Below are 17,254 nucleotides of genomic sequence, written 5' to 3' on the forward strand. Positions count from 1 at the left end.
GAAAGGAAACACACCTGTGAGACCACGGCCACCACCTGCTCAGTCCCCACCTGCCCTCTGTGCTGAGGGGAGAGACAGCAGGAGGAGGGAGGCTGCAGAGGAGTGGCCTCCTGTAGGTTAAGACATCCAGCAGAGGACTGTGGGAAGTTCCTAGGCCACAGATCAGGAAGCCTGCTCTGACCCACTGCTGTGGGACTTTTAACTGTCCACTCTCTGCGCTGAGCCTAAGGACACAGAGACTCCTGTGTCACATGTCCCTCAGTGTTGCTTGTGAGATAAAAGAGTACATCACCAAATACTTAGTGAAAATTATAATTCACTCTGTAAGTGTGACAATTACTCATTACATATTATTTCCAGAAAGTGAAAAATTGGAAAAATTAAAACACAGAGAACATGGTCTTCCAGTGTGGTATATCAGGCTAAGCAATCACCTACAGCACGGCATTCCAATATGGGTACAAATTCAAATCACAACAGCACCATTTCTGATCCAGATCCCTGCTACTCCACCTTGGAAGGCAGAAAAGAAAGGCCAAAGTGCTTGGGCCCTGCAACCACATAGGAGACCAAGAAGAACCTGGTCCCTGGCTTTAGCATCAACCAGAACTGGCCATTGTGGCCATCTAGGAAATGAACTAGCAGATGGAAGACATAAGCCTGAGTGAATTTCACACAACCCCATTATAACTTTCAAAATATGAAGTAAATATTAAGCATATTTATGAACATAAATATGCAGAGAGAGAAAGAGATCACTACTGTCAGAAACATTCATCTCCTCCCATGACTCGCTGCACCTGTTCAGCAGCCCTGTCCTCTGCCCATCCAGTCACACCTGCGCCTGTGCAGAACAGGACAAAATGCCTCCCCCTGCTGACACGTTGAGAAGGAAGCAGGTCACACTCCCAAGCCCAGTGTGACATTTACTCATATCCCACCTCCCATGAATACTAGAACATCTGCTTTGGGCCTCCTGATGCAGACCCAAGCTTGGTGCCTTATAGGCTGTGCCACTGACAATACTCAAGGGAGAGATAAGTCAGAGTTGGAACAAAATCTAAGCAGCAGGACAAAATCCTTGGCCTGGGTTTGCACCCTGGACTTAAAACAGAGATGGGAAACAGCAGCATGAATGGAAAAACACACTAAGCCAGGATTAGCCACCAACCACTGCCCCTGCTGCCCCCCACCCAAGAAGGGGCCCATATCTCTGTGCCAGGACAGAAACAAGGAGAAGGGACAGCCGGGCAGGGCTGGGACAGGAAACCACAGAACATCTGCAAAGTCACTCACCAGCCCGGAATGCTGCCTTCCTCCGACCTGAAAAGCACCACACAGGGAACAGGTGAGCTGACAGCCACAGGATTCTCTCCAGCAAACACAGAGCTCAGGAGGGAGGGCAGAGCTTACCGAGTTCTGCTTGGAGCTCATCTGAAAGAGAGTGGAAACACCGTGAACACACCAGGAAGAGGAGAGACCATGTGCTGAAGACCCCACAGGAAAGCCCTCTGCTCTGTGCTATACACAGCTCTCACTTCAGAACAACCACACCTCCACATCCCCCCTGCTGTGCTATGAATCTCCACAACCACCTGCTCTGGGCTGAGATCCTGGATGTACTCTGAGAGCTGCACTCATGGACTCCAGTCATGTCAGGCTGTCCCCTCTATGCACCAAGTGCTGCCCCTGCCCTTCTGAAACCTTCCTCCCTACCTCTGGACTTCAGCGCCTCCTCCTTTGCCTGCTCCTCCTCCTCCTTAGCCCGGCACAGATCTTTCTGTCTCTGCCTCTCCCGCACCTTTGCAGAATGCTCTCTCTTGGTGACCCAGCCAGCTCCAACAAGTAGCAGCCCCAGCACAGTCAGGCTCACAGCGAAAGCTGCCTTCCAGGGAGAGGCCTGAGGGAAGAAGGGCTCTGTGCCCAGCGGGACACACAGTCAGGGGAGGACCCAAGCCCACCCAGCACACGCAGGGACACCACTCTCTCCATTCCTTCTAGAAAAGAGAGGCAGCACTGACCTGGGATGGGAATGGCCATGACCTTCTCCTGGCCCAGGATGGGATTGAGGATGGAACAGGTCACATCACCTGCAGAGCTGTCTCTCACCACCAGAGCAGCCTCCACGCTGAACAGCCCTGCTGTGTCTTGGGTGTGGGCCTCAGAGAACTCCAGAAACTTCTCTCCACGGACGTCTCTCCACTGCACCTGGGGCTCGGGGAACCACCCTGAGGCCTTGCACACCACACGGACTCCATCCTTCTCTGGCCCCTCAATATGCACTTGTGGAGCAGAGCCCAGGCCTGAAAGAGAGGAGCTGTGGAGGTCTTGGAGGATCATAGGGACCCACAGTTTCAGCAAAGTCTAGTGTTGCCCAACTTTAGTGAGAGCCATGCATGCTGCAATCAGGGGCCCCCTTGGGAATGGCATGCCCTGGAGGAGGCCAAGAGCCCTGGGACCTTTAGGAGGCACAGGTTGAGGGGGCATTTATGACTGAGGGTCCTAGATAACAGAAGGTATTGTTTCCCAGGACTCTTTCTTGATTCTCTACTCTGCTCACCCCACACTCTCTCCTGGGCATTTGCTATACACACACTGCCTCTTGGAAATCACTTGCAAAACCACACTAACCGCCCTGGTGTGGTGGCCTAGCAGCTAAAGCCCTCTCCTTGTACACACCGGGATCTCATATGGTCTCCGTTCTAATCCTGGAGGCCCCAATTCCCATCCAACTCCCTGCTTGTATCCTGGGAAAGCACTCGAGGATGGCCCAAACCTTGGGACTCTGCACCCACATGAGAGACCTGGAAGAGCTCCTGGCTGCTGGCTTCGGATCGGCACAGTACCAGCCATTGCAGTCCCTTGGGAAGTGAATCATCATATGGAAGATGTTTCTCTGTCTCTCCTCCTCTCTGTATAAATGACTTTGCAATAAAAATGAATAAATCTTTGAAAAAAAATGCACACACCAATTAACAACTCTGTTTCCCAAGTCCCTTCCTCATATCCATTTATCTATGTGTTATCTCAACCAGGTTGCCTTACAAACATTTGAAACTCACACTTTGAGCACTGAATTCAGTTTTGACGTCTTAGAAATTAATTAATTGGGGAGAGGAAGAAGATGGCCGACGTAGGAGGAAGGCTGTGAGGGAGCGTCCAGTGAGAGAAGGATAGAACGCTACAGAAGCAGCAAAGAGGAACAGCAGGGAACCGCAGGGAGAGGTCCGTGAAGTTCCCTGGGACAGTGTGGAGCCAAAAAGATCCACACAACTCGGAAGAACAACGAGAACGGAGCAGGGCAAAGGCAGAGAAACCGACATCCCACTCCAGACCTGCTGAGTCACTTTTGAAAACGGCCTGACGGGAGACGCGGCCAGCTCAGAGGCGGGGAGATCAGGGGGATCGTCGCCGGCGGGAGGCCTTCGGCAGCGGTGGAGGCAGACTGCAGCGGCCAGACGTTTGGTGAGCTGGGGGTTGACGTGGCAGCCTCCGCATTTCTCGCCCCCTGCTGAGGTTCCAGCCTCTGAGAAAGCGGAGCAGGCGGCCGAAACTGTTGGGTCTGTGTGGAACTACGCACAGTGGTGTTGGTGGCTGAGGGGGTCCCGGGAAGGCGCCTCGGAGATTCCTGCGCTGAGGGGGCCAGTGCGGCTCGGTGCGCAGAGGCAGCTGGCGAGGGTCTGGAGTCCCCCACATCCTGCCTGGTGAGTGTGCGAAACCACCAGGAGGACTCTGAACGCTGCACCGAGCGGGCTTGGCGGCCCCGCCTGCAGCAGCAGCACCTCCGCAGCGCAGGTGTCAGGTGTCAGGAGAGCTCTGAGATTTGGGAAGTGTAGCGCTGTGTGTCCCTGACACGCAGGTACCACTCCCATAGAGTGAACTGCTAACTTCTCGCCTCCCACCCTGCAGTTCTGAGTGTGGGCGACCCACCAGGAGAGCTCTGAAAACTCCTGCACCAAACTGACATGGTGCGAACCTTCCGTGAAGTCATTATAACAGGGCCACTCCTCCGCTAAGGGCCTGTGTGGGGGAGCCACACGGGAGCAGGGGCTCTGAACACCCACACACCACGAGTGGTGGATTCACTGCACAAGAGCCACGCCTAGAAAGTGCCTCACCCACAGTCCCGTGTGTGGGAGACGCACCAGGTGGGCTCTGAAAAACCCTGCAGTCCCTGACACGGAGAACGCAGAGAGAAAGCACATAAAACCCGTGGATTCCCGTGCAGGGGGCACACCCAGAGAGCGCCTCCATCCCTCCACGCCCTGGGGTGTCACACCTGTAGAAGAGGTGCCCAGAGTGTGCCTGGAATCCACTGGGCCCCCAAGGTGGTGCTCTACAGACCCGGGCCCTGAGAACGCACCAACGGTGCCTTGAAAATTACCACGCCCGGCAACACCACGCCTGCAGGCTCCAATCTCTACAGGAAAGCACCTGACAGCCCCTCAACACACGGGTCCATTTGCCTCACCAGAATACACCAACGCAATGGGAAAAACCACCAGAAAGAGTTGTGCTCCAGATGAAAGAGCCAGCACCCCACCAAACAAGGGCCAAAAGCCATTATCAATATCGGCGATACGAGATGAAGACATGGAAGTGTTACCAGCAAAGGAATTGATGAAAATAATGCTAAAATTTCTCAGAGACGTGGACACAAAGCTGGAAGACCTCCAGAACCGCATAATCACCGAAATACAACAAATCAAAACCAAACTGGATGCCCAAGAGAATAAGATTGAAAGCCTCATCAACAGAATAAATGCGGCAGAGGAAAGGATCTCTGAAACAGAAGACACACAAAATGAAGGTGCCCAGCGAATTAAACAGCTGGAGACAAACCTCAGCAAAACTAATAAAATGATGCAAGAGATGAAGGATTACCTTAGAAAATTGAATATTCGGATCATCGGCCTCCCCGAGGGAGTAGAAAGAGAATCTGGGATGCAAGCAGTGCTTGATGAAATTATACAGGAAAACTTCCAAAACACTTGGAACACGAATCCACCCCGCATACAGGACAGACAGAGAACTCCCAACAGACATGATCCAAAGAGATCTTCACCCAGACACACGGTGCTCAAGTTCTACTCCAATGAAGACAAAGAAAGAATCCTGAGACAAGTACGAAGTAGAGAAAAGATCACATACAGGGGAAAACCCATCAGAATCACTGCTGACTTCTCCGAAGAGACCCTACTAGCAAGGAGAGAATGGACAAAGATCTTCCAAGTCCTGAAACAAAACAACTGTCAACCAAGAATAATCTACCCAGCAAAGATCTCATTTGTATATGAGAACGAAATCAGATACTTCAATAGCAAAGAAAAACTAGAAGAATATGTCTACACAAAACCAGCTCTGCAAAGTCTCCTTAGAAATGCGCTAGTCCCGGACAAAAAGGAGGCAAATCACAAACAAAGTTGGCAAATAAGAAGGTCTCCAAACTAAAGGCCGCACAAACAAGACAATTACATAGGCAACAACACACACACAACACAATCACATGGCAGGGCAAAATTGCAACCTCTCAATTTTAACTCTCAACACAAATGGTCTAAATTCACCAATCAAACGACAGAGATTAATAGAATGGATCATCAAACAAGACCCAACCATCTGTTGCCTACAAGAAACGCATCTAACCAGAAAGGATGCAAAGAAACTGAAAGTGAAGGCATGGAAAAAGATATTTCACGCCAATAGACGAGAAAAAAAAGCTGGGGTAGCTATCCTAATTTCAGACGAGATAGATTTCATTCTAACTAACATCAAAAGAGACAGGGAAGGCCATTTTATACTGGTGAAAGGAATGATCCATCAAGAAGCAATCACCATCATTAATGTTTATGCACCGAATCTTAATGCACCTACTTACGTAAAGCAATTACTTACAGACTTAAGGGAAGACATAGACACCAGCACAATTCTTGTAGGCGATCTCAACACACCTCTAACAACAATGGACTGGTCTACGAAACAAAAACTCAACAAAGAAACAACAGAGCTCACACAAACAATAGAACAGCTGGACTTAGTAGACATATATAGAACTTTTTATCCTAAGGCCACAGACTATACATTCTTCTCAGCGGTGCATGGCACCTTCTCCAGAATCGACCACATGATAGGACATAAAGCGAATCTAAACAACTTCCAAAACATTAGTATCATACCATGTACCCTCTCAGACCACCATGGAATGAAACTGGAAATCAACAACTCAAAACTCCCCAGGAAGTATAGGCACTCTTGGAAATTGAACAATATGCTATTAAACGAACAATGGGTCAGAGAAGAAATTAAAGATGAGATCAAAAAATTTATGGAAACCAATGAAAACTCTGATACAACATTCCAAAACTTGTGGGACACCGCCAAAGCAGTGCTACGAGGTAGATTCATCGCAATTGGAGCTCATGTCAAGGCCCAAGAAAGACGCCAAATACAGGAACTAACCTCACACCTCCAGGATCTGGAAAAACAGCAGCAGAAGAGTCCCACGCACAATAGGAAACAAGAAATCATCAAAACAAGGGAGGAGATAAACCAAATAGAAATCAAAAAAACTATACATAAAATCAACAAATCAAAAAGTTGGTTTTTTGAGAAAATAAACAAAATAGACACTCCACTGGCCCGATTGACCAAAAAAAAACAAGAGAAAGCTAGAATTAACAGCATCAAAGATGAAAAAGGCAACATAACAACAGACACTGCAATCATTAAGAAAATAATTAGAAATTACTACAAAGAACTGTACTCCCACAAATTTGAGGACCACCAAGAAATAGAAAAGTTCTTGGACTCCCACCACTTACCAAAACTCAGTCCGGAGGCAACTGCAGAATTAAATAAACCCATAACCGAGGTAGAGATTGAAACAGTCATCAAAGATCTCCCAACGAAAAAAAGCCCAGGCCCAGACGGCTTCACTACAGAATTCTACAAAACATTCTGAACAGAACTAACCCCAATCCTCTACAAGCTCTTCAAAACAATAGAGGAAGAAGCAACCCTCCCAAACTCATTCTATGAAGCTAACATCACCTTAATCCCAAAACCGGACAGAGAACCATCAGAGAAGGAAAACTACAGACCTATTTCTCTGATGAACATTGATGCTAAAATTCTCAACAAAATCCTAGCCAATAGAATTCAAAAAATCATCAGACAGATCATTCATCCGGATCAAGTAGGATTCATCCCTGGAATGCAGGGATGGTTCAACATTCGGAAATCCATAAATGTTATAAACCATATCCAAAAACTGCAAAACAAGAACCACATAATAGTTTCAATAGATGCAGAAAAAGCTTTCGACAAAATCCAACACCTCTTCATGCTAAAAACTCTAGCCAAAGTAGGCATAGATGGGAAAATCCACAACATAATCAAAGCAATTTATGAAAAACCCAATGCCAGTATCATACTGAATGGAGAAAAGCTAGAACCCTTCCCACTGAGATCTGGAACAAGACAAGGGTGCCCGCTATCACCACTGCTATTCAACATAGTCCTAGAGGTACTTGCAGAGGCCATAAGACAAGAAAAAGAAATCAAAGGCATACGTATAGGAAACGAAGAAGTCAGGCTTTCACTATATGCAGATGACATAATCCTATACATAGAAAAACCAGGAGACTCAATACAGAAACTGCTAGAACTTATACGAGAGTTTGGCAGAGTGGCGGGGTACAAAATTAACGAACGAAAATCAACAGCCATAGTGTACGCAAATAACACCAAGATGGAAGAAGATCTAACCAACAGGATACCATTCAAAATAGCAGAGAGAAGTATGAAGTATTTGGGAATAAATTTAACCAAAAGCGTAGGAGACCTATTCGAAGAAAACTACAAACTATTTAAAAAGGAAATTGAACAAGACCTCAAAAGATGGAATAACATCCCGTGCTCCTGGATAGGCAAAATCAATATCATTAAAATGTCTATACTACCACAAGCAATATACATTTTCAATGCAATTCCAATCAAATTGCCCAAAACATTCTTCATGGAACTGGATACAATGATTCAAAAGTTCATCTGGAAACACAAAAAACCACGAATAGCTAGAACCATCCTGAAAAATAAGAAGTTAGCAGGGGGAATCACAATCCCGGACCTCTGGACATACTATAGAGCAGTGGTTATCAAAACAGCCTGGTACTGGCACAAAGACAGAAAGGAAGATCAATGGAATAGAATAGAAGCACCAAAAGGGAACCCACACAAATACAGCCAATTAATCTTTGACAAAAAGACCAATGACAACTCAAGCAAGTGGGAAGGCCTCTTTAGTAAATGTTGTTGGGACAACTGGCTGATAGCCTGTAGAAACAAAAAGATAGACCCACATCTATCACCATACACCAAGATCCAATCTACATGGATAAAAGACCTAAACCTACATCCAGAAACCTTCAAACTCTTGCAGGAAAATGTAGGAAATACCCTGCAAGACCTAGGAGTAGGTTCCGACTTTCTAAGAAGGACACCAAAAGCAATAGCAGTTGAGAACAGAATAAACAAATGGGACCTCATCAAACTAAGAAGCTTCTGTACAGCAAGGGAAACAATCAACAAAGTAAAAAAGCAACCCACAGAGTGGGAGAAGATCTTTGCACACGATATAGGCGATAGGGGGCTAATTTCCAGGATATACAAAGAACTTCAAAACAACCAAAAAACCAAAACGAACAAGCCACTCAAGAAATGGGCACGGGAAATGGGCAAACATTTCACAAAGGAACAAGTCCAAATGGCAAACAAACATATGAAAAAATGTTCCAGCTCCCTAGCAATAAGGGAAATCCAAATTAAAACATCGATGAGGTACCACCTAACACCAGCAAGATTGGCCCACATAAACAAGAACACCAACGACGCTTGCTGGCGAGGATGCGGGGAAAAGGGAACCCTACTCCACTGCTGGTGGAGCTGCAAATTGGTACAGCCTCTATGGAAATCAGTCTGGAGAACACTCAAGCAACTCAAAATCTGCATACCATATGACCCAGCAATAGCACTCCTAGGAATATATCCAAAACACCTGTTTTACGACAAACCAACATGCATCCCTATGTTCACAATCAGTATGCAGCACATCCCTATGCAGCACAATCAGTAATTGCAAAAACATGGAAGCAACCGAAATGCCCATCAGCAGAAGATTGGATAAGAAAGCTTTGGTTCATCTACTCCATGGAATACTACTCAGCTATTAAAAAAAACAAAATGCAGTTCTTTTTGGCTAAATGGGCACAACTGGAAACTATAATGCTAAGGGAAATGAGTGAATCCCAAAAGATTAGATACCACATGTTTGCCTTGATTTAACCTGTAATTTTTGTATGGTTGTTTGTTATTTTTTGAACCTGTCATTGATACTGTCTCAACCCAGGTGTTTCGAAGAATGGAACTTGCATTATTTTTAACATATTGTTTACCCAATACTATGTCATTTAATTCCATAATGTTGTATATTCATACTGAGGCCTTGTTGGGGCTTTTAACTGACCGGATCTTTACTCTGTTAGACCTATCTTCAGACCATAGAAGGTCTCCCCAAGAGGCCACTGAACTTATCTGGACAATAAGACGCTGAACTTTATGCTAGGCATGTGTTTGCAAGCAATGAATCTCAACTGAACTTGAACTATGGTTATGCAACAAGGTGGAGGAATCCACCATGGGGAGAGGGGTATGGGAGGGGTGGGGGGAATCCCCAGCGCCTATAAAACTGTACTACATAATGCAATGTAAGCAACAATAAAAAAAAATTAAAAAAAAATCTAAAAAAAAAAAAGAAATTAATTAATTATGAAGAACCTCTTAAACTTTATCCTTCTTTATGCTGAGCTAGTGCTTCACCATGTGCTTTGTAATTGATTAACACTCAGAAATTCATCATGTGACTCAATTTGGCCAATGAAAAACTAGATAATGTGGCTTAAACAGAGGCTGGGAATGTTCTCGTGTTATTGGTTTACTCTCAGCCATTTCCACAAGAACGACATCCCTGGCAGAGGCCCTGGAGGACAGGACTGTTGAGATGCCACTGGTCACCCAGGCGCTCTGGTTGAGGATGCCCTAGGAGAGCCAACAGTCATCTGATCAACAGAAATGTGAGCACACTCAGCTTATGGTCTCACAGTGACCTCTTCAGCTGATGGAAAGCACAAACAGCACTTAGAGTAAGATTTCAGTCTCCCTGTTGTAAATAAGATGAGAACTTCCCCTCTCCTCTTTTTCTGCAACTGTTCACTTTAGATCACTGGGAACTGTAATTATCTCTCCTTGTATAGAATATGAAGGTATCATTTTACAAAGTAAACAGGCCTTTCGATGGCTAAATGACTCAGAAATGTCTTTCACTGCCCAGGAGACAGCATGCTGATATGGCACTATCAAAAGATTCAGCTCCCCTTTACCCTTTTCTGTGAAAGGATCAGGGCATCATTAAATTTAAAATCCACTTTCTACTACAGAAATGGAAGAAGTTGAGATTTTCTCCAGGTAAAAGCAATTAGCCACTACAATTACCAGATAAATTTCAAGTGAATTACACATCTTCAAGTCTTCTAGTCTGCTGGGGTCCGTGCGGTAGGTGTGGATGGCACGAAGGTGTAAAGAGAACAGCTCCCCTGTTTGGCAGGGCCCGGGGGAGCTTCCAGCTGTTTGGCAGGGCCCGGCGTATTTCTCTCTGACCACCCTGATGCTGTTTTACCCCCTGGCTGCATGGGCACTCAAGCACCCCACTAAGAATTCTGTACTCTTTTGAGGCATTGTTGTTCGCCCCTGTGAGACAGTTTTTGCAGGTTTTTGCAACCAATGTGAGTTTGAGAGTTAATGTCACTGATAATGTCTTGGTGAGTGGGCCTTTGACAATTTACACACAGGAGCACAATTAAGCCCATGCTATTTTTGGACACCTTATTGGATACTTCACCATTGTCTTAGAATTTGGCCCAGACATGTAGCACACCTTCTGGGAAGGGGCTTGAAAATATCCTAAATATTAATGCAAGTGATGGGAGTGAGAGCTGAAACTGCTATGACAATAAATATAGTTATTGTTATCTCAAAGGCTAGCCTGTCTTTGCAATTTTTTTGGAACATAGAAAATGTAACTGTTTTAGCCACTTTTATAATTTTTAGCTAGAGGAATTAAGGATGCTTTTATTAAAGAAAAATTCTTTATTGTTTATGGGGTTGTAGGAGTCTATAGTTGTAGGGAGATTTAACATTTGAAGTTTCTGTTTTAGATTTTAGGTTTTTTCCCTTGTAACCTATTTTCCCATTAAATGATGAGTAAATTGTAGAAGTAAAAATGTGGTGGGAAAGTACTACTGATTAGCAGGTAATCGCATGTGCCTTGGCCTTGGAGTCCTGGCTGTTGCTCCATGGCTACTGTTGAAGAATAAACAATAGCTTGCTTTGAAGAATATGAATACAGTGTTTTGCAAAATTATCTTTAGGAGCACCTGCTTAGCCTTGAAGTGCAGACGGAGTGACCAAATGTCTGTACATGCCCCCTTGATTTTGAAAAGAAAAAAAAATAGAATAGTTGCTTGTGCAGAAGCTTGAGAAGGGTTTTGAGAAAATAAAAAGGACAGCTTTTTCCTGAGCTGTGGTGAGAACGCATCAAGTGCCTGTGTCTGTGTCTTTCTTTATCGCCGACTCCACGCACCCTTCCCGAGCTCCGAACTCGGCTGGAGCTGAACTCTGGCACTAGTCATCTAATGGGATGATAAGTTTTTTCTATGAGGTTGTTTGGTGCGGCATGTATAGTAATATTGGGGGTGGTACCCACATCCCAATCTGAGTGCTGGGTTCAAGTTCCTCCCTTGTTTCCAATCAAGCTTCCTCCTGATGAGAACATTCTAACACATTTTATTCACAATCGATGCATATGACTGCTCCGGACCCCAGCATTAGGCCCTCATTGTTTAAAAAATATGAGCAAGGTAGCCTGATGATAACCACCAAGGGCCCAGCAGCCTGTGCCCACGTCAATAGCTGCAATCACTTCATATGCCACATTTCCTGTTGGAGCTACAGGTTTTCATTAAGCTTTAGTGCTAGAGTATCTCTATCAGCCATGAACCAGGTACCCAGCACATTCACCCACACAAGGTAAAGGGCCAGAGAGACCTGGTATAGAGGAAGAGGCAGCTGAGCATCTGCACAATGGCTGTCAGCAGGTTCCATCCTGGACAATGCACAGGCTCACACCACCACCCATCAAGGATGCACACTCAGAGAAGATCATTTATCCTTGTGAGCTCACACAGTGCTAGCTGGCCCTGATCTCAGCCAGACTGCAGCCCAGGGCCCTCCAGGCACAAAATGAGACAGACAAGAAGACCAAGGTCACAAGACAGTAAACAGAGTTGTCCTGCAACATGATGGGCTGGTACACTCCAGGGTCTCTCTATTCCTTTAATATATCTGCTTCTTCCCTCTCAGGCCCAATTTGTCCTTGGGTGCCATTGCGTCAAACAAAGACTCAGATGGAGAAAGCCAAATAAAACTTTTATTTAGGTATGGAATGTATATTGTACCTGCTTGTCTACACGCAAAAAAAAAAGCTTTCTTTCTGTCTTCACGAGCCTTGATGGAGTTCCTGTACTGTGCAATGTGTTCAGGTTTGATTCTCAGTGAAGTGTTGTCTTCCACTAGTATCTCTCCTGGCAGGATTTCTTGGAAACAACAATGGTCTTGGTATCATTTCCACAACCAGACCCACAATGTGTGAGCCACACAGTTTGGATTAGCCAAGCCCAACTTATGTTGTTTAAATCCCTCAGTGCCTATATTGAATTCTGCAATGTGCCACTGAGATTCCTGGCTGTTCCTTACACAGTATTATCATAGGACGCTTCCTTGACACATAATCACCAATATTCCGACCATTGAGAACAAGCAGACAAGGTAAGCCCTGACAGTCCCTGCAGGCCCCAACTCCCCCTCTGAACTCTCTGTCTACAATCAACTCATGAATTAGATCAGGATACTAAACATCCCCCATGGCTGACACCTGCTCTCCCAACCCATGCTGCTGCCTGAGGTCACACACTGGTCCTCTCCACCCCAAACTGCTCTCCATGCCCCCTCTCACTCACTTTCCATTCTACATCCGCACACCCATCAAAGAGAATCTTCCCACCACTGCTCTATTCAAATTTCCCTGCTCTTCATCCACACTCCCAACACAGCACACACAGCCTGCAGCCATCTGACATCTGCCTCACACTCAAAACCCCTTCCCTCTGCCTCCCTCCCTGACCCCACAATCTGCTCCATAGGACCCACATATCCAGTCCTAATGACTCTGGATTAAGTGGAGGACTCTGGATTAAGTGGAGTGTATTACAATTGCCTGCCTTCTCACATTGAATCCACAGAGGATCCCAGGATTTTTACCGCAGTACTCATATGCAAGTAGAAGTGCCTATGACAAATGATCTTTTTTCCTGGTCATTGGGCACTGCTACTCCAGGGTTATCTAGCTCTTCATTGCAATATTATCACTGCACATTGTCACATTGCCTTCCCCCATCATCACTTCTACCCACACAACACAATGGCCTCCCTGTATTCCCAGAGCACGCCAGACATCTCCTGCACCAAAGGTTTCACACTGCATACCTCCCTACTTTGAAGCTTGTTCTGCTTCCCTCACCCAAATATCCAATTAGGGAGTTAGCCACTTTCTTTGGGCTATCATCTTAACCCACAGGCTGCCCTTGCTCCACTGCCCACAGCCAGATTATCTCCATTTGTTGCACGTGGCCATTTTTGTTTAGTACATATTACCTTCTAACATCAGAGCCTATGTTGTTATAAAATTAAATGCATTAAAAAATAAAAATAAATAAAAATCTCTTCTCCAAAACAAAAACAAATAAAACCATTCATTTATTTTCCTTGTTTCTGTCTCACCCTCTGGATCATACACTCCACAGGGTCCCTGTTTCCCAAAATCAAGCATAGCATAACTTAGGTTCTTCTCATACAAGGTTTATATTGAAAAAATGGATGGATAAATGAATGAGCTGCCTTTCCCTCATATGTGAAATGAGATGCTGAATTACATGAGTTTCCTCCCAAATCCAGTATCCCCAAGGTTTCTAGAATACAGATCAAGTTACCAACCTGCCACCTGAAGCTCTAAAATGGCTTCTTCATATTGCCTTCCTTGTTTGAAGAGGCAAGTGTACTCGCCATTGTCTGAAACCTGTATATTCTTGATGTACACAGCAGCCTCACCCCAAGAGAGGAAATCCCTCACCAGTGAGGTCCGCCCTGCATACTGGGGCAGCTGCTCCTCGTCCAGCTCCTGACCGTTCTGATAGACGAGCACTGCTTCTAAGAACTTAGACCGGAACCACCGCAGCTCCATGTCTTCTGCATTCATGGCGGGCCACAGGGAGCAGGACAGAATTGCAGAACCACCCAACACCGCCACTATGGGTTTGGAGGGCCCATCACCTGGAACACATCTGTAGACACAGACACAGCACTAAGAACACTGGAAGATGCAGGCCAAGCCCATAAATATACTTGGACACTTGTAAACATCCTTGAACAATCCCCTGATGGTCAATAACTCTTCTTAAATGAGAAAAGAATAATTAGGGTTGGGGAGCACCATCCTGTACCCAGACTTGAGCCACACACCTCACCCCATCCTGGCAGAGAATACCAGGGGCTCCTCCACCCCAGGGAGACCACGACAAGAATGGGAACACACTCACCTGCTGAGCCCCATGTGGGCAGCTGCACCAGGAGAAGCAGTAAGGGGAGACTGCAGAACAGAGAAGGGCGGCCACCACATTCCATGTCATCAGAGGACAGGCAAGGAGGAAACACTGGGCAGGAAGGAGGAAGGTCCAGCACATAGGGCCAGCTCCTAGATGGGGACAGCAGGACCAGAGTCACTCCATCAGCCCTCACAGATGACAGCATCCCCTACAGGATCCTCATGCCAGCCATGTGGGGCCCACAGGACCCTGACAGCAGAGGAGCATCAGAGATAGCCCCATCCTCATGGAGCCTGTGTGCCCATCACAGGTGCCCAACAACCTGTCTGGCTTGTGGGCTCTAATGTCACCTCAACTGGAATCCCAGCCTATCCCCTTCCTCCATTTCCTCAGCATATGTCCCTCAGTGAGCAGGGGCCCAGGAAATTCCCTCTGACAGGAGAATCCTCAATCTCTACATGGGGAGATTTTTCATGAGCATCTAAGGACCCTGTGATGAGGCCACAGAGACAAGGACACAAGCTTTCGTCAGAACAAGATACCATCCTCTTGTAGGAGAAAAGGAGAGAGGGCAGCCTTGGTCCTCAGAGGACAGATTCAAGGGCCCCTCTGCTGCACTCCCTGCAGCTCAGTCACTCTCAGTGTTCCCACTTCAGCCATAGTCCTTGGCATTCCAAGACTTAGTTCCTCCAACTGCCAAAGAGGAGGTAGCAGCCTCACCACCATGCTGTGAGAGCTGCATGACTTTGTATCGGTAAGGTCACTACGAGAGGTTAGAACCTGACCTTGTCCTAGTACCTGAGAAATACATTTAAAAGTAATGACATAAGGCACTATGATCAGCAACATTGTCCTGGTCTTCCTGGAGTGAAACTTATCTAGCTGCCCCCTCCTGCCACCCTGTACTCCACACATTCTCAGCTTCCTCCCAGCCTGCTGCTCCCTGCCTTCCTCCTCCCCCACACGTGTCCTCAACCCAGCTTACCTGCTCCTCTTTGTCCTCAGTGTGAACAGCTGTGACTTCCTGCAGCGTGTCTAAAACCAGCAAATTCAGACAGAGACCCCAGCAGTCCACACCTCCAACCTTCCACCTGCCCTGGGCTGCCCTCACAGCCACTGGGTCCTCTGCCAGGTCCACTTCTAGGCCCAGGGCAGCTACTCCCAGGAGACACTGGGCTCCCAGGAGACCAGAAAAGCACAGTGGGCACAGTGGCAGCCTCTGCAGAGCCCTGACCCCAGGACCACTACACCCTCCCAGCCACAAGAACCAATGCCTCTCTGGACCCTGGCACCATCAAAAGTGAAAGCTGCCCCAGCAGGGCAAGGAGTTCCCACCCTGTGGACCTTGCTCCCTTCTCTCAGCATAAACAGTAACATGGACAGCCATATAGCTGCCCGGGGAGTGGCAGCAGCACAGCCCTCACAGCTCCAGCACTCCTCAGCCCCTCCTCTCAGTAACCACCTGCACTGCCCATCAGGGGGTTGCCCAAAGCCTAGAGATGCTAAAGGAGCAGTTAAATTTTACTCAGTATGGATTAGCTGTCAGGATCTAAGCTACACACATTAGCTGCCTGCCACCTTCTTGTCACACCTGTAAGCAGACAGACTAGAACATGCTCCTGTCATGTCCAGATCCAGGAACTTCCCAGAGGAAACAGGAAGGTAGAGCTACAGGGAGACTGAACCCTCCAGTGTCCCCAGCTCTCCCTCCCAGCCCAGCCCCAGTTCCAAACATTCCAGCAACAAAAAGTGAGGAAGAGCTGCAAAAGGGACCCAGATTCCAAGGGCCTCCAGTTGATATACCACCTGGAAGCTTCTCTCACCCTGCAGCCCAGCCCAGACCTTTGCCCTGCTTATCAGAGGAAGGAGCATCCAGCACAGGGCAGTTTGTGTAAGACACACCCAGAGAGTCCTGTGAGCTGCAGAATGTAGGCAGTAAAAAACAATAACACCTCCCAGTTCCCCAGGACCCTGGCCCAGCAGCTCAAACATGACTACATGCACTAAGGCACCAATGATTTCCCTCTGAAATATAAATGATACTAATAGTGTTGAGTTTAATGTTTTACTTCCATGTTAAGTAAGCAGATCATACCTCTTAGTATTTCTAGTACTCTCAACTTAGATTTGAGTAAGAGTCTCAGCCATAAAATGACAGACAACACAAAGTATATTAAACATGTTACTATTTTAAAATGCAACAGATGGGGCTGTTGCTGTGACATACTGGATTAAGCTGCAGCCTGAGACACCTTCATCCGATAAGGATGGTTACTGAAGTCCCAACTGCTCCAATTCTGAGCTAGCTCCCAGGTAATGCACCTGAAAAAGCAGAAGATGATGTCCGCTGGAGACGTGGAGGAAGCGCCTGGCTCCTGGCTTTAGATCAGCTCAGCACTGGCCATTGCAACCATTGGTAGAGTCAGTCAGTTGATGGAAGATCTTTCTCCCTGTTTCTCTTCTCTGTAAATCCATCTTTCTAG

At 46.7% G+C, this 17,254-nt stretch overlaps 1 protein-coding gene across 1 annotated transcript; it reads right to left on the reverse strand.

The window, feature by feature from the left end:
- Window positions 1–1,288: 1,288 nt before the first annotated feature.
- LOC121150190 (butyrophilin-like protein 1) lies at window positions 1,289–14,589 on the reverse strand. The gene is given in 6 exon segments (XM_040970881.1): window positions 1,289–1,323; window positions 1,414–1,434; window positions 1,717–1,917; window positions 2,022–2,303; window positions 14,164–14,490; window positions 14,493–14,589. Coding segments are annotated over 6 exon segments (963 nt in total).
- Window positions 14,590–17,254: the final 2,665 nt, after the last annotated feature.

The sequence above is a fragment of the Ochotona curzoniae genome, unplaced genomic scaffold (assembly GCF_017591425.1).
Source record: "Ochotona curzoniae isolate NIBS_2020 unplaced genomic scaffold, NIBS_Ocur_1.0 contig_2071, whole genome shotgun sequence".
Classification (NCBI taxonomy): Eukaryota; Metazoa; Chordata; class Mammalia; order Lagomorpha; family Ochotonidae; genus Ochotona; species Ochotona curzoniae.